This window comes from Mugil cephalus, chromosome 3 (assembly GCF_022458985.1).
Source record: "Mugil cephalus isolate CIBA_MC_2020 chromosome 3, CIBA_Mcephalus_1.1, whole genome shotgun sequence".
In the NCBI taxonomy this organism is placed as follows: Eukaryota; Metazoa; Chordata; class Actinopteri; order Mugiliformes; family Mugilidae; genus Mugil; species Mugil cephalus.
The window spans coordinates 9,848,861-9,869,047 of NC_061772.1; the positions used below are offsets into that span (position 1 = coordinate 9,848,861).

Below are 20,187 nucleotides of genomic sequence, written 5' to 3' on the forward strand. Positions count from 1 at the left end.
AAGACACACACTCGTTCAGGCACGCCAACACACCTAGGACTCACAGAGAACTTACAAGCTGGCTTTTCAAACACGCGTGCGCATTTGCAGAATAGATAAAATCTCTGTTTAATAATAGATGTAAATCTGATGTATGTTGTGAATATTGTTCCTGCCGAGGGGTACGATTGCGTGCCTCTCACTGGCCTACACTGAGCTCTCTCTCTCTCTCTCCTTCTCATACGCGCACAAACCACAAGCACACCTCATTCCCAAATGCGACAGAGGTTGAAGTGCACCGAGGGAGGAAATATAAATTATTCAATTGGAATATTATTTCGAACGTCCATTCCCATCTGATCTTGATTCCCTTGGAATTACAGGCAGGTATACGGGGAACAAAACACACTTCTAATAGGTTCAGGACACCTGCAAAGCCCACTGTTTAAAAGTAGTGTTTATTAAGTGTGTGAATTCTCATTGTGATCGGCTACTGAAGGTAAATATTGAATGAGTGAGTTGAGTTCTTTCTCCATGGCTTCTTTTCATTTTTTTTTTCTGACCTTTAGTACCAAGCATTATTTGAGCAGATATATGACCAGGCGTGGAATACAAATAAACCTATAAACAAATACAAAAACAAGCCCTTAGGACTCGCTGTCTGTCCAACCCGTTCTGCATTCTTTAAGTCTTTCTTTCCCTCCCTTTTTATTTTTCTCTCAATAAGACGGTTTGCTGCCTCTGAGGAAAAACCCTCATTTTAATTAGACCTGACCTGAGAATCACTTAACTGCGCCTCTACGCTCATGCCTTCCCCCTCCTCTCCAAGACTTCGCTCTGTTCCTCACATAGGTCCATTAACACCCTTCCCTCGGCACCCACAGGCTTCAACAGGGGGCAGACACAAGCGTTGTCTTAAAGACGTTTTGAGGACATGCCAGGAAACATTACCCGACTCTATACACCTCCCATGGACTCTTTCAGTTCGCCTTCCTCTTCTGCTCGGCACCATCTTCATCTACTTTTCTGCGCCCTCTTTGCTTCCCATCCATTCACCCAAAAAATAAATAAAAAATGGACTTTGCTGGCTGATGCCAAGTTCAAGTAGTGCAGGGCAACATTAGAGAGGTGGAGGTGTTGATGTTGAAAAATCACCTTTCAGATCATTGAGTAATTACTTACACTAAAAATGACATGACAGATCTGTGTTTGTTATTTGTGGCATTTACACATCCACACAGAAAGAGCTATGTCAAAAAAAGCCCAGTGTTTATATTAATCAAGGGAGCCTATTTTGAATAGCAGACACATGAATTTCAAGGTCTATCAGATGCCAAAACACTGCACAGGTATTCATAATACTCAGACAAAGTTTTCCTGCCAGTTCAAGCTCACTGTGCCAATTGTTCTGTTTTTCATTGCAAAGAGCATAAATATGGTATTCACGTTCTGGTAAACCACCGGTATTGGCCACTCCAGTGCTTGACAAATGATGTTTGGGCTGCATTCTGGCAAAATTTGAGCCAAGTTGGGCCTTTCTGCCTCATGACTGCGTTTGTCTTTCAGTGCACTCTGCACCGACCCCACTGTTCATTTCAATGAACAGTTTGTGGGGGGGGGGGAACGTTAAATCCTACATGTTGGGTTTGAATCTGGCTTGAACCTCTACCATGTGTCATCCTCCTCTCTCCTACATGTCTTTAACTGGCTCTCGCTTAATAACGCCACAAAATACTATAGCACAAAACCATTAACACAAAACTGGAAGTTCTTGAAAACGAGAGAGCTGTGTATAGACTACATGGCCGCAGTGACACGGCTTGTCAGTGCAACAGACACCTTCAAATGGGTTCTATAACAGAGGACTAATTTGACACAAATCCCCGTCTTATACTGTATTTGACCCTGTGACCCGCCTCCGGCACCCCAGTACCCCAAAGGCGCATTGCCTGTCAGTTTAAAGGGTCAAACAAAGGTAAAGAGAATTATAATTGCATGCCATCTACATTCTTCAGTGCTTCACCCTCAAAACATCTTGCATTGTGAAACTAGTGACAGAAGCGTGTGTCGGTTTAAAATGAGCAACTGGGAAAATTCTCACACACAATCGCGTGTTTGAGATGGTTTCTATCGCGTATGGATTGTTTGCGTATCTCGACAGGCATTTGCTTTCGCGTGAATGTCTGTACGTCCATGTGTGTGAGCAAAGAAATGTTTGTATATGCGTCTATGAGTATGTGTTAATCTTGTCTAAACACCTAACACTCCCCTACCTGCTCAGACAGGGCCATGGGTTAATTCTGGCTTCAGGCATCGTGGCTAATAACTGCTCATCAACCGCCACTTGAACTCTCCAAAACGCCACGTTACCGTGGTAACCCTAGCATGGAACTGGCAGAAAATTGTTGGTTCTGAGTGTGGGATGGAGAACGAATGCACTATAACCTGTGGCTATATATATAAAGATATGTATTTATATATATATCACCAACTACTACATACGGTACAAGATAATTACTTTATTGTCAAGATCTGTATTCGGTGCGCTGGCAAACAAATATTTTCCGCATACCTGAAGAGCTAGGTAGAAGTGTCAGTCAAACAGCAGTTAAGAAATTAGTTATCAGCTTGGGTGACATGCAGCTGCCTGACCCAGCTGGTGAGGACCTAGCGCTGTCAGTCACCTGTCATTCAACGAATCCAAATCACAAATTAATCCAGATGGATGATACATAGAGAGCTGCTGGATTCACTGCTTTTTCACTGCAATATGGAAAATGGGTCAAAAGTTGAAAAAAAGTACAGAACAGAAGGACGGGTGGGAGAAAGACTGAGCAGTGGTGAGAATGCTGTATTCTGGGCCCCGGGGCACAGGAGTCTTGTAGCTTGAGTAAATGAGATGATTAGCAGGGATGGTGTGGGCTGTCACATGTCAGACACCGGGGCTTAGAATCCAATCACCCTCTCATGTGTCAATCAAAGGCCCACCGAGGCAGTTGACCAACAGGTCAAACACAGTATACAATGCTTTGCGTCATCAGAGCACAACAGTAGTCCACCATGCAATCTTATAGACAAGATTTGTCCTCACTGAAGAATGTGCACTCATAGCTTTGTGACATGTTGAGCTCAGGTGATGTATCGATTAATGACAGCCGATCCCAGTGCCAGAGAACACAACACAAGAACATAATAGGCTATTACAATGACTAATCTGTGTTTTGGCTGATTTGATGCATGACTGGTGATGCCATACAATGTTCTCTGGGAAATTCCCTTACACATAACAACGTGTCACAGCTAAGGATAGTGATTGACATTTCATATAAAGCACTGCAATGTGTCAACAATAGCAGCCATTTAAGAATCTTAAAAAAAAACACTATGTGGATCTAACATCCACATGGTCTATATTATAAGGGTAGTGAACAACAACAAAAAAACTCAAATAAAGCTCCTTAAACAAGGAAGGCAGACAAAGCTTAGTCGTAACAATGTGCTGCTGGGATATATGACACGGTATCCAGGCCCCACAGAGCTACCGGGATGCTCTAGGACTCGGCCCCCTGGCCTGCTCTATACAGAGGCCTAATTAAAAGACCATTGAGGATAACCACCTTGACTTTTACAGACCTTATAAATCTATACTGGAGTGGCCTATTCAAGGGGTCAGGGAAAGGAGGAGGGAGTGGGCCAATGCAGACAGGAGAAAGGGTTAGAAGGATGATGAAGGCTGGCAAAAAAATGAGAAAGGGTTGACAGTAGGATGCGGGGAAGTTTGGGGGCAGGGTGGGCATTCCTCTCCTCCCCTTCAAATCCAGCCTGAGACAATAGGACTCCCTAAGAGCCAAGGACCAGAGGGTGTGATAAGGTAATGATAATGTAATGAGGACCAATCATGAGCCTGAGCTAAGAGGAGGGCCCCTTAATTTGTCTCTAGAGTGGTAGTTCACTGACAGATTGATTGCTCTAAGTGAGAGTGATGATGTGACACATGCTAAATGGATGCATTTCTGACAAAAAGAGAAAGAGAAAGAGGATGAGAAATCATAAATCAAAATTAATGAAGAGGGGCCATGCAATCGTTTGCTATATAAATACACTGGATTGTCTAATTGAATTGGAAGTTTTTAAGCTATTATACAAAATGAAAATAAATCATCACTTTAAAAAGAAGAAAATATTTTTTTCTATTTCTCCTTTCAGAAGATACAGCAAAGGGCCATTCAAATTAGCTTATAGGCATAAGGTAAGGTAAGGTATTCTTTACTACTTCTTTTTCTCAGCATGTGCTGGCAGGTGTTGATTGGATAAAGAGCAACCTGCCACATAAAGTAAGCAGAGCCTACTGTGCATAGCCTGGTCCTTTGATAGCAACTGAGGATTAAAATGTTCCTTGTTTCTTGCAGTTACTACATTTCTGTCAGTTGAAACAAATAGATGGCAGAGAGCTGTATTCATGCAGGACATGTCCATACATCACTACCATGACTGGTAACACATGAATATACAGTCAACAGATTAAAATCTCAAACTATATATTCTGTACAACTTAAACTGCCATTATTGTCATCATTGAATATGAATAGATTCTCTCACTCTGTTGCCTCTTGATGCTACACTGGAGTTAGTGTGGCAGCAACGATGCATAATCAATAGTTTCACAAAAAAAATTGTCACCCAATATCAGACAAAAGTAAACACTCTGCGGTAGAGCTCCTCTTAGGTGAGGCTTGACAAATAAGTGAGCGTAATCTTTCGCAACAAATGCAAACATTGTAGAGGGGCTGCTAAAATGAATGAATGCGTTAACGCAGATTAATCCATCATCATGATTAATCCGATGAAAAATTTTAACGTAATTAACCCATCTGCAGCGCACAATGTCTCTGGCAACGCATTACAGGCAGTTTGTCCAGGTAGAGTTACCGTCCCGCACGTGCAAATGGGCAGTTTATCCGGTAGTGACAGGCAGCAGAACCAACCGATATAGATGGTAGATGCTAATGGCACATCGGCCCCCTCCGTGGGAAATTTGAGTAGAAAAAAAACAAGACCTGAAGTATTATGCACACTGTTCAGGAAGTTTTCTGTCACCAAAGCACTTATAGATTAAAATACCACATAAACACGGAGCATGCGTTAGCCGGGGATTCTGCTAGCTTCACTGCTAGCTGTTTTTTGTTTGTAGTCAGTTACAATGAAAGCTCAGGGTCATTGAACGTAAGTCGATGGACGCCAAGACTCAAGGGTACCTGAGAAGTAACTTGATTAAAGATAAAATCAGGGCTACAAATAACTGAACAACTGGATAAATTAAACAACATTATATGTTCACGGCTCAGATTACAACCAATGAATACGGTTTTGTTTATGACAAATGGAATATAGTGAGAAACCCTGATTACCTACCTCAATAGTAAACTGCTTTCTCTTGAGCTTGAAGGCCAGGTCCTTGTGGTCAGGAAGTTGGCTGGACAAACAGTTCAGGCGAGGTACCTGTCGTACATGTAGCAGACCTGTGAAGGACAGAGCACAGTAGATTAAACCTGAAGGCAAATAACAGTTCATAGAAATACAACAAAACTGTTGTATATTGTAATTACAGTGTCCATGTATTAAGGTAAAGTAAAAATGCATTTCTTACAACTGTACATTTACGTCACACATGCAAGATTCAACTACTACGACAACTACCACTAACAAATGGATGTTAAGCTGTAAATTAATGAGATTATTCACTACGCCAACTGCATGTTGAAGGACTCTTGCTCTCCTCTAGGGTTGTAAGACAACATTTCCGTAGGAGGCAATAACATAATCTCATATAGACATTCAATTCATTAAATGCATTGTCAAAAGTCATTTGTTATGCACACGAATGTGTCAAAAAGTAGTTTTGTGATGACTGACAGGTGCTTTTCTCTTTACTGCCAGCTTTTGGTAAGGAAGATGATCTTTCAAGGATCACTGAAATAATCCACCTGATGATTGAAAAGTGGAGGATTTTTGTAAAATGTGTTTAGTAGACTATAGTAATCAGAAATGGATTTAGGACATCTTGTGACTAGTTTGTTATCCTCAATAGTTCATTTTTCCAGCTATTACATCTGCACAAACCACCATAGTTATGTTGGGTGAAATGAAACGGCAGTAACTCACAACGTGGTGTTACTACTGTACTTGCGCTCAGATATCTGTATACATTCCTAGTCTCTTCTTTTTCCTCCCGTGGGCTGGAGCACGGGTAAAGGCAATTTGCCAACTATTACTGGAATACATTAAAGCAATGAGGGACAGAAAACACTCAAACTCCTGCACAGGCTTAAAGAAAAGTCTGGCGGATTTTTTACGCTATGCCGCTCATTTGATTTCACAACATCTACATAAAACTAGATGTGTGCTATAGGAGTGGGGTGGTATAAATAAGCGCGAGAGAGAAAAGGAGAGATTGAGGGAGTAATGGAGAAAGGAAGACAGACAGAGAAAGTGGGGGATGGTGGGTTCTCTCCTCTGTGCACTTGGGTGATTTCCCCTTGCCTGATTTGCAGTGACAGGCTTCCCAGCATGCTTTGAGCAGCCCTGAACTGCTGCCGCAAACACGCAGGCACGCGCATCCGCACGCACTCTCACACTCGTACCAGATGCGTTTGCACTCATGAGCACACATCAAAACAATCATACACATAAATGTATTTCATAACCCAACCAGAAATTGTCTGGCTGGTTAAACAGGGCAAATATATTTTTGAACAAGAGTTTCAAATAATCCCAACTGCGAATTCCACGGAACACTTTCACAGTCCAAAACGATTTTTTAAAAAGATGATACCACAACACTCATGCTGAATGAGTTTAAAAGCCACCTGCCTGTACAACGCACAGGAATGTGATCACTCTGAGACGCGTTATATCTAAATAAAACATGCTGTTGAACGAAACCAAAATCTCCTATTGAACGTTTTCATCTCTTCATCTGTCACAACTGTCTAACCTGAGGACGGGGAGGGGGGGGGGGGACGAGAGGAAAAGCGCAAGAGTAAGTGGGAGAGTTTGAGAGGCATTGCTAAAAATACCCCACTCGCTTAAACTGACCTTTATATGCGTGGAGAGTGTGATAGAGTGATAGAAAAGAATGAAGCAAGCGCTGGGGAAAGAGGGAATGATAAAACTCTACAGAAAAAAAAACGATGGTGAAGAGCGGGAGAGGAGGGACAAACTACGCTGCACTCCCCTCCGGTTTCTTCATTCCTTTTCTCTCCAACCGTCCCTTGCCGGTGTCCTCTCCCCCTACTGAAAGCCTTGCCCTCCATTTATTAGCAGAGCATGCTGGCCATGGAGACATTGAGCGAGGGATAGAGAGATAGAGGCAGAGAGGAAGAGAGAGTGATGGTGAGAATATCGATTCCCCAGTGTTGGTCTGCTCTGCTCCAGAGCCTCAGGGGTATGGGACTGGGGATGGAGAGTGGGCGAGGCGAGAGGGAGAGAGGCTCTGCTGGAAGGGGGGGGGAGGCAGGGATGGAGGGGGTGAGGATGCGAGGGAGAGGGGGTACGGCGTGGCAGCTGAATCCCCCCCGGCCTGTCTACTGAGGAGCACGTCTGATTGAGCAGCAGCACACTAACGTGCACTGACAGCCTGGCCTGCAAGGGGGCTGCCCTGCCTCCATCCACAGCCCAGCCCCAGCCTTAATGCACTGCCTCTGTGTATGTGTGTGTATTTGATGGAAAAGAGACAGAAAGATAAGCGAGTGAGTGCGTTCTTACCATGGTAGTCTTTGTAGAGAGGGTTGGTCTCTCTCTCCGAGCCTTTGAATGATTCCAGGGCGATGGCATTGTCACATAGCCTGGTTATGTTGCCCATTAGAGCCTTGTCCTGTAGGATCGAGTGCGATCAAGATTGAGGGAGAGACAGAGAGAACATGAGTAGGTAATTAAAAGCCTCCTGACGGGGCCATCAGTGTTGCAATTAAATTAGGTCACCGTTTCCTGCGGCCAGGTCATTTCTGCCCGCGGCTTACGCGAGTACGATGAGGTATAGAGGTGAACACAACTGTTAGGAGTTAGACAGGTGAGGCCGGGCTCCACAAACGGACATACATCTTACATCAGTTCTTCATTTGTAAAACTGTTTTTGGAGATCTCAACAGAACAACCGATGGACCAACTTTAACTTCATCAAAGAGCTTATTTTATGAAAAAATCATCTTAAACCTCCACACAGCAGGGGAGGACAGAGTACAAGTGAGAGAAGAAACATAGGCTTGATGTGGATAGCTCCCCCTACTGGTTTGGTCAGTGACTTGACTACTAACAGGAAAAATTAGGGTAGTACAGTAGTTGGAAAGAATGAGGGAGTGAATCTACAAAAGGGCGGAGGTAGAGGGTATAGGGAGCGGAGGGGAGGGAGAGAGAGGGACACTGGGACAGAGGGAGAGAGGGAGTCCTACATTATTAATCCCTTTGCCTCCTGAATCATTCACATCCTTCTCTCGGTGTTGGCTGCCACTGCCTAATGCAGTTTTCATGCCTTCATGTCTTTTCCCCACTCTTTCTTCTTCCTTTTCATTTTTGTCCTACTTTTAAAGTATGCATATCCTACCAGTCACAACCACCAGCACTTACAGGCTACCTGAGGTCACTCATGTGCAACAATTAAAGCCAGTGTAAGAGTTTGGATACAACAAATTATTCAGAACATTAATGGCACAGTGCGGCCAATGGTGTTTGCGTGAGAGACGTGGCCAAATAAAACTTTATCTGAGCTCATCTGTCTAGGCCCTAATGACTCTTCTGTGCATACAAAGATCAGGCTTCCTGGCAATGAGTCAAAAGTTTCAAAGTCAGAGGAATCCAGAGGGTCGACGCCAAACAGCTCAGTATAGCGGCACCAGGGAAGAATGAGGTCAGTAAGACATGCACGTGCTCCACAGCTCTTGAGTTTATTACATTTTATTTAAAATGGATAAGGGACTCTAACAAGAGGCACTTAATTCTGCTATGAACATTTATGTTGGCTCAATTAGATCACATCCCAACATTACATCCCAGATGTAAATCCCCCAAACACACTGAGCTTCAGCTGATGAAGCAAACTTACTGGATACTTACACATGGATCCAGCACTAATCTTATCCTATAATATTTTACACTGGCTTTGTTTAATACATGTTGTACTTGTATATTTGACCATGGTTATATAATGCATATTATACGAACATGTCTTTATCGTGACAAAATTGAAATTTTCAGCTCTATATAAAATAATCTGAACTACATCGAGGTTCAAGAGTAAAACGTCAAATGTAAACGTCAACCCAACACTGATGACAAGTTGTAAGCCCACGCACAGCTGTGTTACCAATCGTCTGTGCTTAACCAGTCTAAGCCACCACTAGACCACCGGGATATGGATGCCTTTTAAGGAAGTTTGTATTTTGTGTTTGTGTGTGTGGAATGGGTGTGGTAGCAGGAGCGGGTACGATGGCGGTGAACCAGGCTACGACAAGCCTAATTAATGTTTCAGATGGGCTGTGGCACTGGGCTGCAGTGAGCAGGCTTTCAGTGAGTTGCTCAGCTTCCCAAGGTGCTCAATAATGGATAGAGTATTGTAGGCGTGTAGCAGTGGGCTAGCTGGCCACGGCTGCACAGTCTCAGCCAGTTAGCCCACTCCAACTAGTCTAGACTGTCTTCCAAAGGCCAAACTTCTTTGAGCTAATTATCTAAGCAGAAAGGAAGAAGCTCTGCTGGTACGTTGGCTTCTAAAACGCACTGTTGTTATCAGCTTTTAGTGAGCAGGTTTCACGTACAATCCTTGTAAGACAACAACAGAAAGTGAGATTCACAGCTAATCATAAGGTCAGAACATAACAGCCTCTAATTACCTCTATGTTGGCTTAGTCACCCAACACCTGATTCAGTCCAAAATCTTCCCCTCTCCTCATCTTCCCCAGCTCATTCACTTCTCTCCCCAGGGTGGAGGAGGCGGAGGGGACAGATTAAGGGTTTGGAGGCCTGTCCAGAGTGGGACAGAGGGACCGTTCCCACCACAGCTGACATCTGCTAGTTAGCCACTCTACCTTTTTTTGACTAGGCCAAGTCCACTGTGCACTGAGCATATAGGCCAGGAGCCAGAGCATATTGTGACAACACAGCTGTTCGATATGCTATGCACTGACCTATATTGTTGTACAAAGGGATCACCAATATTACGGGTCCCATGTTCCCGTGTGTGAAAAAGTACCACAAGGAGGTAGGGTGTATTGAGGATGGGCAAGTTAAAACACTTTTGGTGGAAAGTCTCAGATGGCTTTTCTGGTGAGTGTGCTTCTATGGTCGACTGTCTGGAGGAGGGCTGTGGTTTGCCATATGCCTCAGCAGATGACTCCACCTTCACACTGAGAGGCCAGACTGGACACAGACGCATGCACAGGGACTCATACCCCCCCTCCCCCAACTCAAGACACACACACCCACAAGCACAGCTAGGGACACACACAAGTTGATATTCTTAAGACAACAAAATGCATACATTGACTCTGTACACAGATTCAAGTAATTAAAGCCAAAAAACAAACAAACATAGATTAAGAGGCCCTTGAATGAAGCGTACACCCGACTGGGTCTGCATGGGGAGTGATGCGTGAGGAAGAGGCCCCTCACAGGCCTGAGTCATAGTGGGATGATTCTGAACCACAGGGTCAAGAGGAGGCCCCACTACAAAAGATACAACACATTGTGTAGTACTAACAATACAAGACAAAGCAAGATTAAATGAGTCAAAATTGAGCCACACTGTTTGATATCTGTATTATTATTGTTATTATTGTAGAATAGGCAGACTAGATAATAGAACAGAATAAAATGCCATTTATTGTCATTATACAGTGTACAACCAGATTATTATTATTATTATTACGTAATTTCAAGTCAACCTGAAAAAAATTTACAACATCCCAATTGGGGTTTCTGCAGTCCCTTGATTTAACATGAGTAAAACAAACAAAAAAAGTGTGTGAACTGTGTTGAGTTGTTTTTATGTCTCACCTGAATAAGATGAGAAGGTACAGTAACTACTGCAACGGACAGCGATGACCTCAACAAGGCACGCAGTCCATAAAGAAAGGTAGTCAGGGCGTGGCTGTGTCTGGGGTTGTCACGGCAACTCAGGTCATCACCCCACAGGGCTGAGCCAAGAGAGTGCAGACCAATACGCAGGATGTTACGCGAATTTGACTATAGGAAAGAGCAAGAGGAAAGGGTCACAAATATGGAAAATGTAGTAAAAAGACAGATATGTTATGTAAAACCTCACTAAAGCATACACACAGTACTCAGTAATGTTACAGTAAAGTTCACAGAATGCATCTGCTAACTACTTTTAAATGGTTTTAGACAGGTGCTGCTTTCTTGGGTTGTATTCCCAAACTCTGGGACTGGACAGTCTGCTTACCAGCACAGACGATCGGAACACACTGCCCAAACGTGACTGGACACAACTGCCCAATCACAGAAGCCATCTGACACACGCACAATGGACCTGTCAGACAGGCTTCCAATATGGCCGCCACCCAGAAACCCCAGCACATTCTTGGCACCACAGCGATGCTCTGCAGCCAAGGGGGCCTGGGTAAGGGTGGAGTGCCTTCCCTTGAAGCTCCCCCAATACACCCACCCACCCACCACCTCCCCATCTGAACACAAGAGATCAACGGTAACCCACTCTCATGAGGACAGAGAAAAAGTGGCCAAACAGTAGTGGGATATATATCACCGAAACAGAGAGAATGGAGGAGCCTGTCCAAACTGTGAGAGGTTTTTAGCCTTTAGTACAATTGCCTTTTATTGGGAGTTTCTTCGGGATGGTTCCTGATTACTGAGGTAGGAGCCAAGAGTGATTAACAAAGCCCTGGCCTAAAATCTGCTCACTTCTCACTTTTTTTTTTCCAGCCTCTTCTCTCCTTCATCCCTCCCCCTCTATTATCTCAACCCTCCCAAAATGTCCTCCGCCCCACTCCCCATGGCTTCCTCTCCCAACAGTATGACCTAAGCTTCGTTTGGATCTGGATGAGAATGACAGGGATCTAAAAAAAATAAACGCCATTGTTTCTGGGAGTTTTTCCACCGTCGACGAAGGACTCCAACACTGTACTCCACATTATTCGCCATCATCTTCGTGTTATGCGTTGGTGGCCAAGCCACCATAAGATTTGGCCTTTCTTTGTTTAACTGCTTTTTTTTTTCTTTACACAAGTTTTGGGGGCCACAGAATTAGAAATCTATTTCTATGTCTACAGCCCAGCAGGGGGGGACTGTGGTAACATGACTGTTGCTGTGGCAACATCAGGAAGAGAGGCCAAACTTAACTCCTATAGTTTAGCCTATAGAAAAATTAGGGAACAGTGCCAGTAGGTTCTAGCCAAGGACCATAGGCCAGCCATATAGACTATAACAAGCCTGGAACAACAACCTAATCAGCCAGGGTCTGTGGAGACCAACAGTCCTTCTGCCACCCACCTCCCACTCACCGCAAAAGAGTATAATACATATGTTCTGAGAGATTTTTCCTCGCTAATCTATTATTTACACAAAGCAGTTTATATTAAATCTGCAATTTGCTAACAGTCCGCAATATCATCAATACTGGGCATTTTTATGCCGGTACCCCGGTCGCTCTGTGCTGGTCTGCATTCCTGGACTGTGCCAACAGCATGTCAGGCGGCGGCCACACTGCTTTAATGATGTCAGCAGTTAATCTGGTGTATGAGTGACAGCGCTTGGGGAGGGAAGGTGGGGGGTGCAGGAGGTAAATCCCGTGTGTGAGTGACGGGGGGAGAGGTGGCTCCAGGTGACGAGCAGAGGGGTCAATGAATGTAGGTGAAAAAGGCACACATGTGCGGAATTGCAAACAAAACAGTTTCTCTGCTCACGGAAACGCATACTGTAAGGACAGAGTGTGTCTAAATGTGCACCAGTTATGTATTGCGGAAAGGCTGTGTCAAAAGAAGAACACCTTGCCCTGTACATAAACAGGCATGCCGGCTGAGACAGACGGGGCCATGGATGTTTCTGGCATTCTATGGTGGATTGTTGATTATTAAAAAAATGTATGTCAAAGGTAAGACACACACACAGCTGGGACCAGAGACAGAAGAACACAGAACTGGGTCGCAGATGTGAATCTAGTATATAGGACTAGAATCATATTAATAATGAGACAATAAGTAGACATTTGCACACAAGTACACCTAAGTAACAGCAGGTCAACAGGTTTTACTGCATTTCAGTAATGCTCTTTGTCAAACGCATAAACTCAGGGAAAAGATTAGATTATGATTTGTGTCATGTTTGTGCAAAATGAACAGATAAGTGCTTTTACACATAGTGTAGTGTTTAAACGGTAGTCTGGGTGACTGCGGGATTCAGATTGACTGCAGGATGTCCATTAATTCCTTAGAAACGATGGCTACGTCATCCGGATTAAAAAAAAAAACAAGACAGTCCACTTGAACTCGACTCCTTCAGATGACTGAGACGTTCTGCTGGGGATTGTTGGCCTCAAGTGGACAGATTTTCTTGCTTTACTGTTTTGTGCGCACATATAGACATGGAATCACAAATGATGAAGATTATACGTTATGACAGACATTTTTCCGAGCGGATGTGAGGCTTTGCTCGCTTAAAACGCCAAAGAATAATTAGAGATACTTCTCATTTCAAGAAGGCTGTAGCTGCAGTTTGTGCACAGCGAGAAACCCTCTGAATTTAGGATATAAAAACAATTGTAAATCAGTAAATCAATTCTAGCTCTTACCATGGGGGCGGATAGATCAAAGCCCTCCCTGTGTATGGTTTCTTGAAGTGACTTCAGCAACGCAGAGTAGGACTCAAGCATAGGCCTGGAGAGAGCACAGGGCAGAAGAAAGGATTGACACAGTGAAGTAGACAACCAGAAACATAACACAAAAGGTTAGCTTAAGATGTGTGAACTGTCAATGAAACAATTCTGATAAAAGTGGGCTAAGTCTATCACGGCAGTAGCTTAATCCTCTATGACTGCAGCATGTTCCTCCTGACTGTGCTTTTCTGGAGCCACTGAAGCAGACAGATGATCCATATCAAGAGATCCAATTAATTTATTTGGTTGATTAAATTACAACATGACTGGTTCCCTGTCAGCTCCCCGAGGATCTGATTGTGCCGAGACAGACAGACAGACGGACAGATGAGACGTGCATATATACACACAACAAAGGCAATAAGTGAGGAGGAGGAGGGGGAGGATTAATGGGCTGATATCTAAAATTAACAAGGAACAGCATTTTGGTGTTTAATCAGGGGTAAGATGTGCACCACTGACAAAGGACTTACAGTACCAACGTTTAGAGACAGTCAGGGGATGGATTACTGCTGAGCCCTATAGGATGGCCAATGGGAAGGTTAACCCCAGCATTTTACACAGGGCCCTCCACTTAAGAACGCCCCACCATTGTAATGACCACTCTGTAGTGACTCACAGTGGGCTGCGATGTCAGTTGTCAATTCGACCTGCAGGCTACAAAAGCTGATACACATAGATTGGTCACACGTCAATAGCCCTGCATAAAGAACAGTAATACACACTTGTGTTGATTACACTTGGCCAAGTATATCCATGTACTCTATTTCAGTTATTCAGCACAACAATGGTGCCTCCTGACCCCGCTGAGGCTAATGATAGAGCTGGTTTGGTGAAAGAAGGACACCTACCCTCCGTGGCCTCTCTGCCCATGCCCCAGCATTGAGGTAGGGGGCTGGGATGGTGTGACACGCGGTTGAGCAGGAGGTTGCCTCTGGTTGGCAGCCATTATGTGAGACGCCATTGTGTTTTAGCTACCCCTACCGAGCACCCCTCATTCAGGTACCAAAAAGGTCTAGGTGCTTAGCTACAGGGGCTAGTGCGTCAGCTAATTAGGATCATGCACAGGGAAGGGATCTTTATCTCGATGTTCCTCTTTCAGCGAGGGAAGAAAGGAGGAGAGAAGGGGGATGCTTGGTCTTAAACAACAGGATCTGTATCACCTAGAGAGCAATTTGTGCCAATTATGCCTTCAAGTGAAACGGAGCAATTTAACAGCTAGGGTATCAACATGGGGCTGTGGACACGTGCAAGGGGGAGTAGCCTGCTTCGGAGTTTTGTGTGGTGCATGTGCGTGTGTGACGCGCCGGGTGTGTGCGTGCATGTATTTGTGTCAGTACTGGGGCGGTCCTCGGGGCACAATGGTGCGGTGCAGGTGTAGTTTCCCGCTGTCAAAATGTCTGTTAGATCTATAACCCATTCAGACACTACAACAGTACCACCACGTCTCTCTAACTCAGTGCTCCACAACGCTGCGAGCATCAGTGGAGAAGGGTTTTTATTCTAGATTTTCCCCATTCGGTGCTTGCTGCAACCAACGCAGCCTACCTCACGGTCCGAGCTAGCGAAAATATAAACTCCAAACCCGAATACCCACAACATTTAACACGTTTGTATGGCTCCTCTGTTAAACAGTGTCTGTTTGCTGATATAAAGGACGGATTCTATAAAGCCTCCTCCACATCCTCTGGGCTCCAGATTGCTGTATTTGCTCAGTGGGTGAGTGCGCTTTCGTGTGCCCTTGTGTGTTCAGCAGCACTCTTTGAGTAAAGAGCCTGTGTGACCTCTGAACCCTAAGTACACTCAACGCAGGAGAAATCAAACAGACGCTGAGCAAACAGCACCCTTATTTGAATAGACATACGCAACCTTTCCGAGAGGCTGTTTGACTTGGGCCAGTGGGAAGCTACTCAGAATTTAAGATGAACCAGGCAGAATTTTCACTTATTTGCATCAGTTGCTTGAATGATCCTTTAAGCGTTAAGTGATTCAGTATTTTTTTTTTTTTTTCAAATGTTGAAACTGGACAAAGGAATACATTAAAATCTAGTAGGATCCTTTAAGTGGGTATACAAGGTGAAACAGGATGATTTAAACTGTAATAATAAATACCTTTATGTTATTTTGTGACTTTCATTAACTTTTAACATAAAATGTATGATTATTCTGCAACTCGAGGTACTGAAAACATATCTTATTAGAGCTGAAACAATGAACTCATCGATTAGCTGACTGAGAAAAAGGTCAATTAGTTTGATAATGATTTAGTGCATTTTCTACTACTGTGTGGTAATGCATAGACAAAATAATTAATCAAGAAAAAAATATAAATAAAAAAAAACAATTACAGCCCTAAACTTAATTAAATAGTGCTAAATCACTAATTCTTTCAAAGAGTGCATGCTTGATCTCTTAGATTGACTTTTATTAAAATCACATGCCAGTTACAGGGCTTATACAGTATAAAATGATATTGTTCTGTCTGATCCATTGTTTTACCTGTATTCTGTGAACGCTGCCATGTTGACTCACCTCTGTTCTGAGGATGATGTCTTATTTGTATAACTGTGTTTTGTGGACAGTGTCGTGCTTGTGTGCCTGCGTTCCGTGGATGGTGTCTCATTGGTTTCCATGCATTGTGTGGATGGTGTCTTGTCGTTTTACCTGTGTGTGGCTGATGATTGGGTGGGATGCTCTGGAAGGTAGAAGCGGTGGCACTTGGCCGCCTGGCGAATTTCTGGCTCCATCGTCTTGGAAACGTCATAGTAGTGCCCGAACCGGGATGAGGATGCCAGAGCACTCTGAAAAGGTTAACAAGTCAAATTTATGTGAATAAACAAACAAGCAAATAAATAACTAAATAAAAAGATATGTGGCACTATTGTCTGGCTCTTAAAAAATGTGTAATTTCAGTTATATAAGAATGAAAAAAAAAATCCATAAGAAAACGATCTTATTTGTCTTTCTAATATGTTAAATGAGTGTGCTTGGCAGTACAATGGTAATGCAATTGCATTGTTTATGGGTCAATCCTCAACATTCCTACAGCAGAGAAGTTAAATAACCACTACGACCACACTCTTAATCATTTCTTCACATAAATATCCACTTCTGGCTGTGAAAGCGAACGTGTCAGGGACGCAGAGGAAGGCGGATGTTTTCCTGCAGCTGAAAGAGAGAGTTTTAGCTCTTCTCTCTCAGTGAAACCAGGGATTCCATTGTTGGAGAGGCCCTTAATCTACTCCTAATCTGGATTAGGGCCCCCGGTGTGTCCCTCTCCTGGCGGGACGAGGGGGTCAGCAGGGCAGGGGGGTCAGGGGCTCATCTTCTCTTTGTGAGCTAGGCAACCCGCTTAGCGTTCCATCCCCGCCCTGACGGCCTCACCTTTGATCTGATGTCTTCATCGGCAGAGCGACACAGTGGGCAATGCCAGGAGAGGTGTGTGTAAGGGGAAAGTAAGCGTTGACTCTAGGGGTGAATTTGGGATGCAAATCCTCTGGTGGGGCTTACTAGTGGTTTGTAAAGACGATTTTACAGGGGAAGGGGGAGAGGTGAGGAAAGGACACAGATATAAAGAAGTTTCCAGGGAGAGAGAAAGAGGGAGAGGATCCCCAGGGACACACTGTGTGCTGTTAATCCACATAGCGATATGGATTATAGACCAATGGGGGTAGACTGCAGAGAAGTAGAAGGGGAGGTCACCTCTCCTCAAAGCGGAAGAAAGAGTGTAGGGCTGCCGACCCTAGCAGGGGGAAAGGCAGGGATTTGGGGAAAGACAGAGGCGCAGGTCTGGGTCATAGGGTTGAGCGAGCAGACATGTCAATGCACAGTCTGCAAAGTACTCTTGTTTCCCAGGCTAAGCAGGGGTGCAGGCGTGTGTATATGTGAGTTGGGGACCAGTGAAAAGCCTACCTATCGCCAGCTAAGTGTGAGTAATCTGGTCCAGCTCTGAAAGGAGAGGTTGAGGCCTCATTCACTTCACAAAGGAGTTTAGAAGCTGATGGATTTAGTGGTCGAGACAATTGCCAAACCACTAAGGGCAGAGATCCAGTACTGCCCATTCTCATGGCATCATTAATCGAGACACATTTAGAACTTTTATGAAAAGCGAGCAGTCACAAAGATAGGCATACTATACATTATATGGTAAAACAAAACTCTAAATAAGGAGCAAGACGAAAAGCTACATAAATTCATCGGACTCACCTGTACTTTAGGGAGATTCTGGTAGCGCCAAGCGATCTTCATGGCCTCCAAACTGTCTTGAGATTCACAAGGTAGCCTGGGATGCTCCACGGGCTTGTGAATGGCAACGTCATCCAAGATGGGAGCTGGGAGTTCCTGTACAAAATAATGAAATAAACTTTTTACATTAAAATATTTGCTAATGAGATATTATTCATTTTCATTACTATGAAATTCTACAATTGAGAAAGGACACTATGCAAACTGTCGTTATCGGTTAATAGAAACTGTTTTCTATGAAGAAATGATTTCCCAAAAGTGAAGTAAAATGTCAGGAACATGGTTAAATTCAGTAAAGCAGTTAAGAAAAATATTTAGTCGTTTATTAATTTCGTTATTAACATTTTATTATATTTTTCTGATTAGGTTTCCAGTGACTTACAGTCACATAAGACTTAAGACATAAGATATAATTTCTTTGTCACAGTAGTTTGTAATTTAGACAAAATGTCCACAAAAAAACAATAAAAACACGATATCAAATTTGAAAGAATATACAAAATATTTTCTATATAGAGGAAAATAGAAATATAAGGACATTCTGTATATATAGTGTGGAAAGGGAATTAAAATTGCTCAAAATTGGCAAAATAATTATTATAAAATATAATAACTGCTAAGATAATAATTGCAAAGATTATAAAATGTAGACAGTGAGGTAGTTTGTGCAAGATAAGGCAGTGCACAGACAGCAAAAAGCATCTCTGTAAAAAAAAAAAAAAGTCTTGAAACAAGTCTCAGGTGTGAGTTATTTTTAACTCAGGCTGCCGTTGTAAAGCCTGATGGCAGTCGGGATGAAGGACCTGCGGTAGCGTTCCTTCCTACAAAGGCCACTCCAAACAGAAAAGAAGTACCGTTGCAGCAGGGCAGGAATGATCCTTGTCGATACCTGCAGTGACGTGCATCAGATAAAAAACTACTTGAATCTACAGTACATCTGACTAAATAAGACTGAAATTCTTAACTTCTACAGCTGGAGAGCATGAAATTCAAACACATGCATTCAGTATTGAAAAAGTCTTTCACAAGAGGCCCCTTTCTTTTACTGTATGTGACCAGTAAATAGCACATTTCCAGCAACTGTTCAGCGGACAGTAAATAAGGCTTTTCGCAGTGTTATGTTAATACATTCCAAAATTTCATTCATTAACTTGATTTCTTTTAACAAGCAGACTTATCTCTATATGTCATAGTAATCAATTAAGTGCAACCACAGCATATGAAGATTAGGATACTGCAAATGTAGCAGCGAAAACACAAAACGATGTGATATATCCCCATTGGGAGTCCCCCTCTCTTAATAAGTCTTTGATATGTAAAGAGAGGGTGAGGCTATGACCCCTCCCACTATCAATCAGTGGGAGAGAGGCCCTCCTCCTGTATGCTGGGTGGCAGTCAGCTTCTGGGGCTATGGTCCTCTTCACAAAGTGATACGTCGGGAAACATTTCAACAATGCCACAACCATGCCACCCTCGACCTCTCATATACCCCCCGTTGACCCGGACACATGTTGGGTGAAAGCGGTGTACCTTCATTGTACAGTGGGAGCTAGCGAAAGAAAATTCTAAAAGTCGTCCCGTATTGTCTTTTGATGAGTAAATGGTAAATAAAAATGTCTGGACATATGGGGGCTGTTTTAGCATCTTTGTGAATAGTTTGTTCGGGGTTCGTAAAAGTCACAGCTCAGACGTCAGTAGATATCTGTGAATAGAAGGAACCTCCTCTCATACCTGCAAGATGTCATCAGGGTTGTCTTGGGCTGCCGCCACAAAAAGTTCATGTCGACAAACCACTCCTTCTGCCAGGAAGTACTTTAAGATCATGCGGGAGTAGCTATCATATCGGTCCTCCTCTGAAAAAAAAAAAGAAACAAAGACAAGATTTCAGTATGTGTAGTAATTCAGTGTTTAATGGCTTTTAATATTGTCTGCAAAATCTGAGGAAACAATGCACTGTTAAGGAGGAAACAGTTTCCTCCCAATGGAAAATTCTATAAACCTGAAGGTTATCAGTGGATCCCTTCATCTTCTTTACCTTTCAGTCAGACACCACAGGTGCTGCAGTTCAT

The 20,187-nt window shown here is 43.4% G+C and overlaps 1 protein-coding gene across 1 annotated transcript in view; it reads right to left on the reverse strand.

The window, feature by feature from the left end:
• elp4 (elongator acetyltransferase complex subunit 4) overlaps nt 1-20,187 on the reverse strand; it is a 50,036-nt gene that overhangs the window by 24,464 nt on the left and 5,385 nt on the right. The window contains exons 3-9 of the mRNA XM_047581341.1: nt 19,850-19,971; nt 18,080-18,214; nt 16,538-16,674; nt 13,790-13,874; nt 11,023-11,211; nt 7,744-7,852; nt 5,392-5,498 (exon numbers count right to left, since the gene is read on the reverse strand). Coding sequence (XP_047437297.1) covers nt 5,392-5,498; nt 7,744-7,852; nt 11,023-11,211; nt 13,790-13,874; nt 16,538-16,674; nt 18,080-18,214; nt 19,850-19,971 — 884 coding nt within the window. The remainder of the gene's footprint in view (nt 1-5,391; nt 5,499-7,743; nt 7,853-11,022; nt 11,212-13,789; nt 13,875-16,537; nt 16,675-18,079; nt 18,215-19,849; nt 19,972-20,187) is intronic.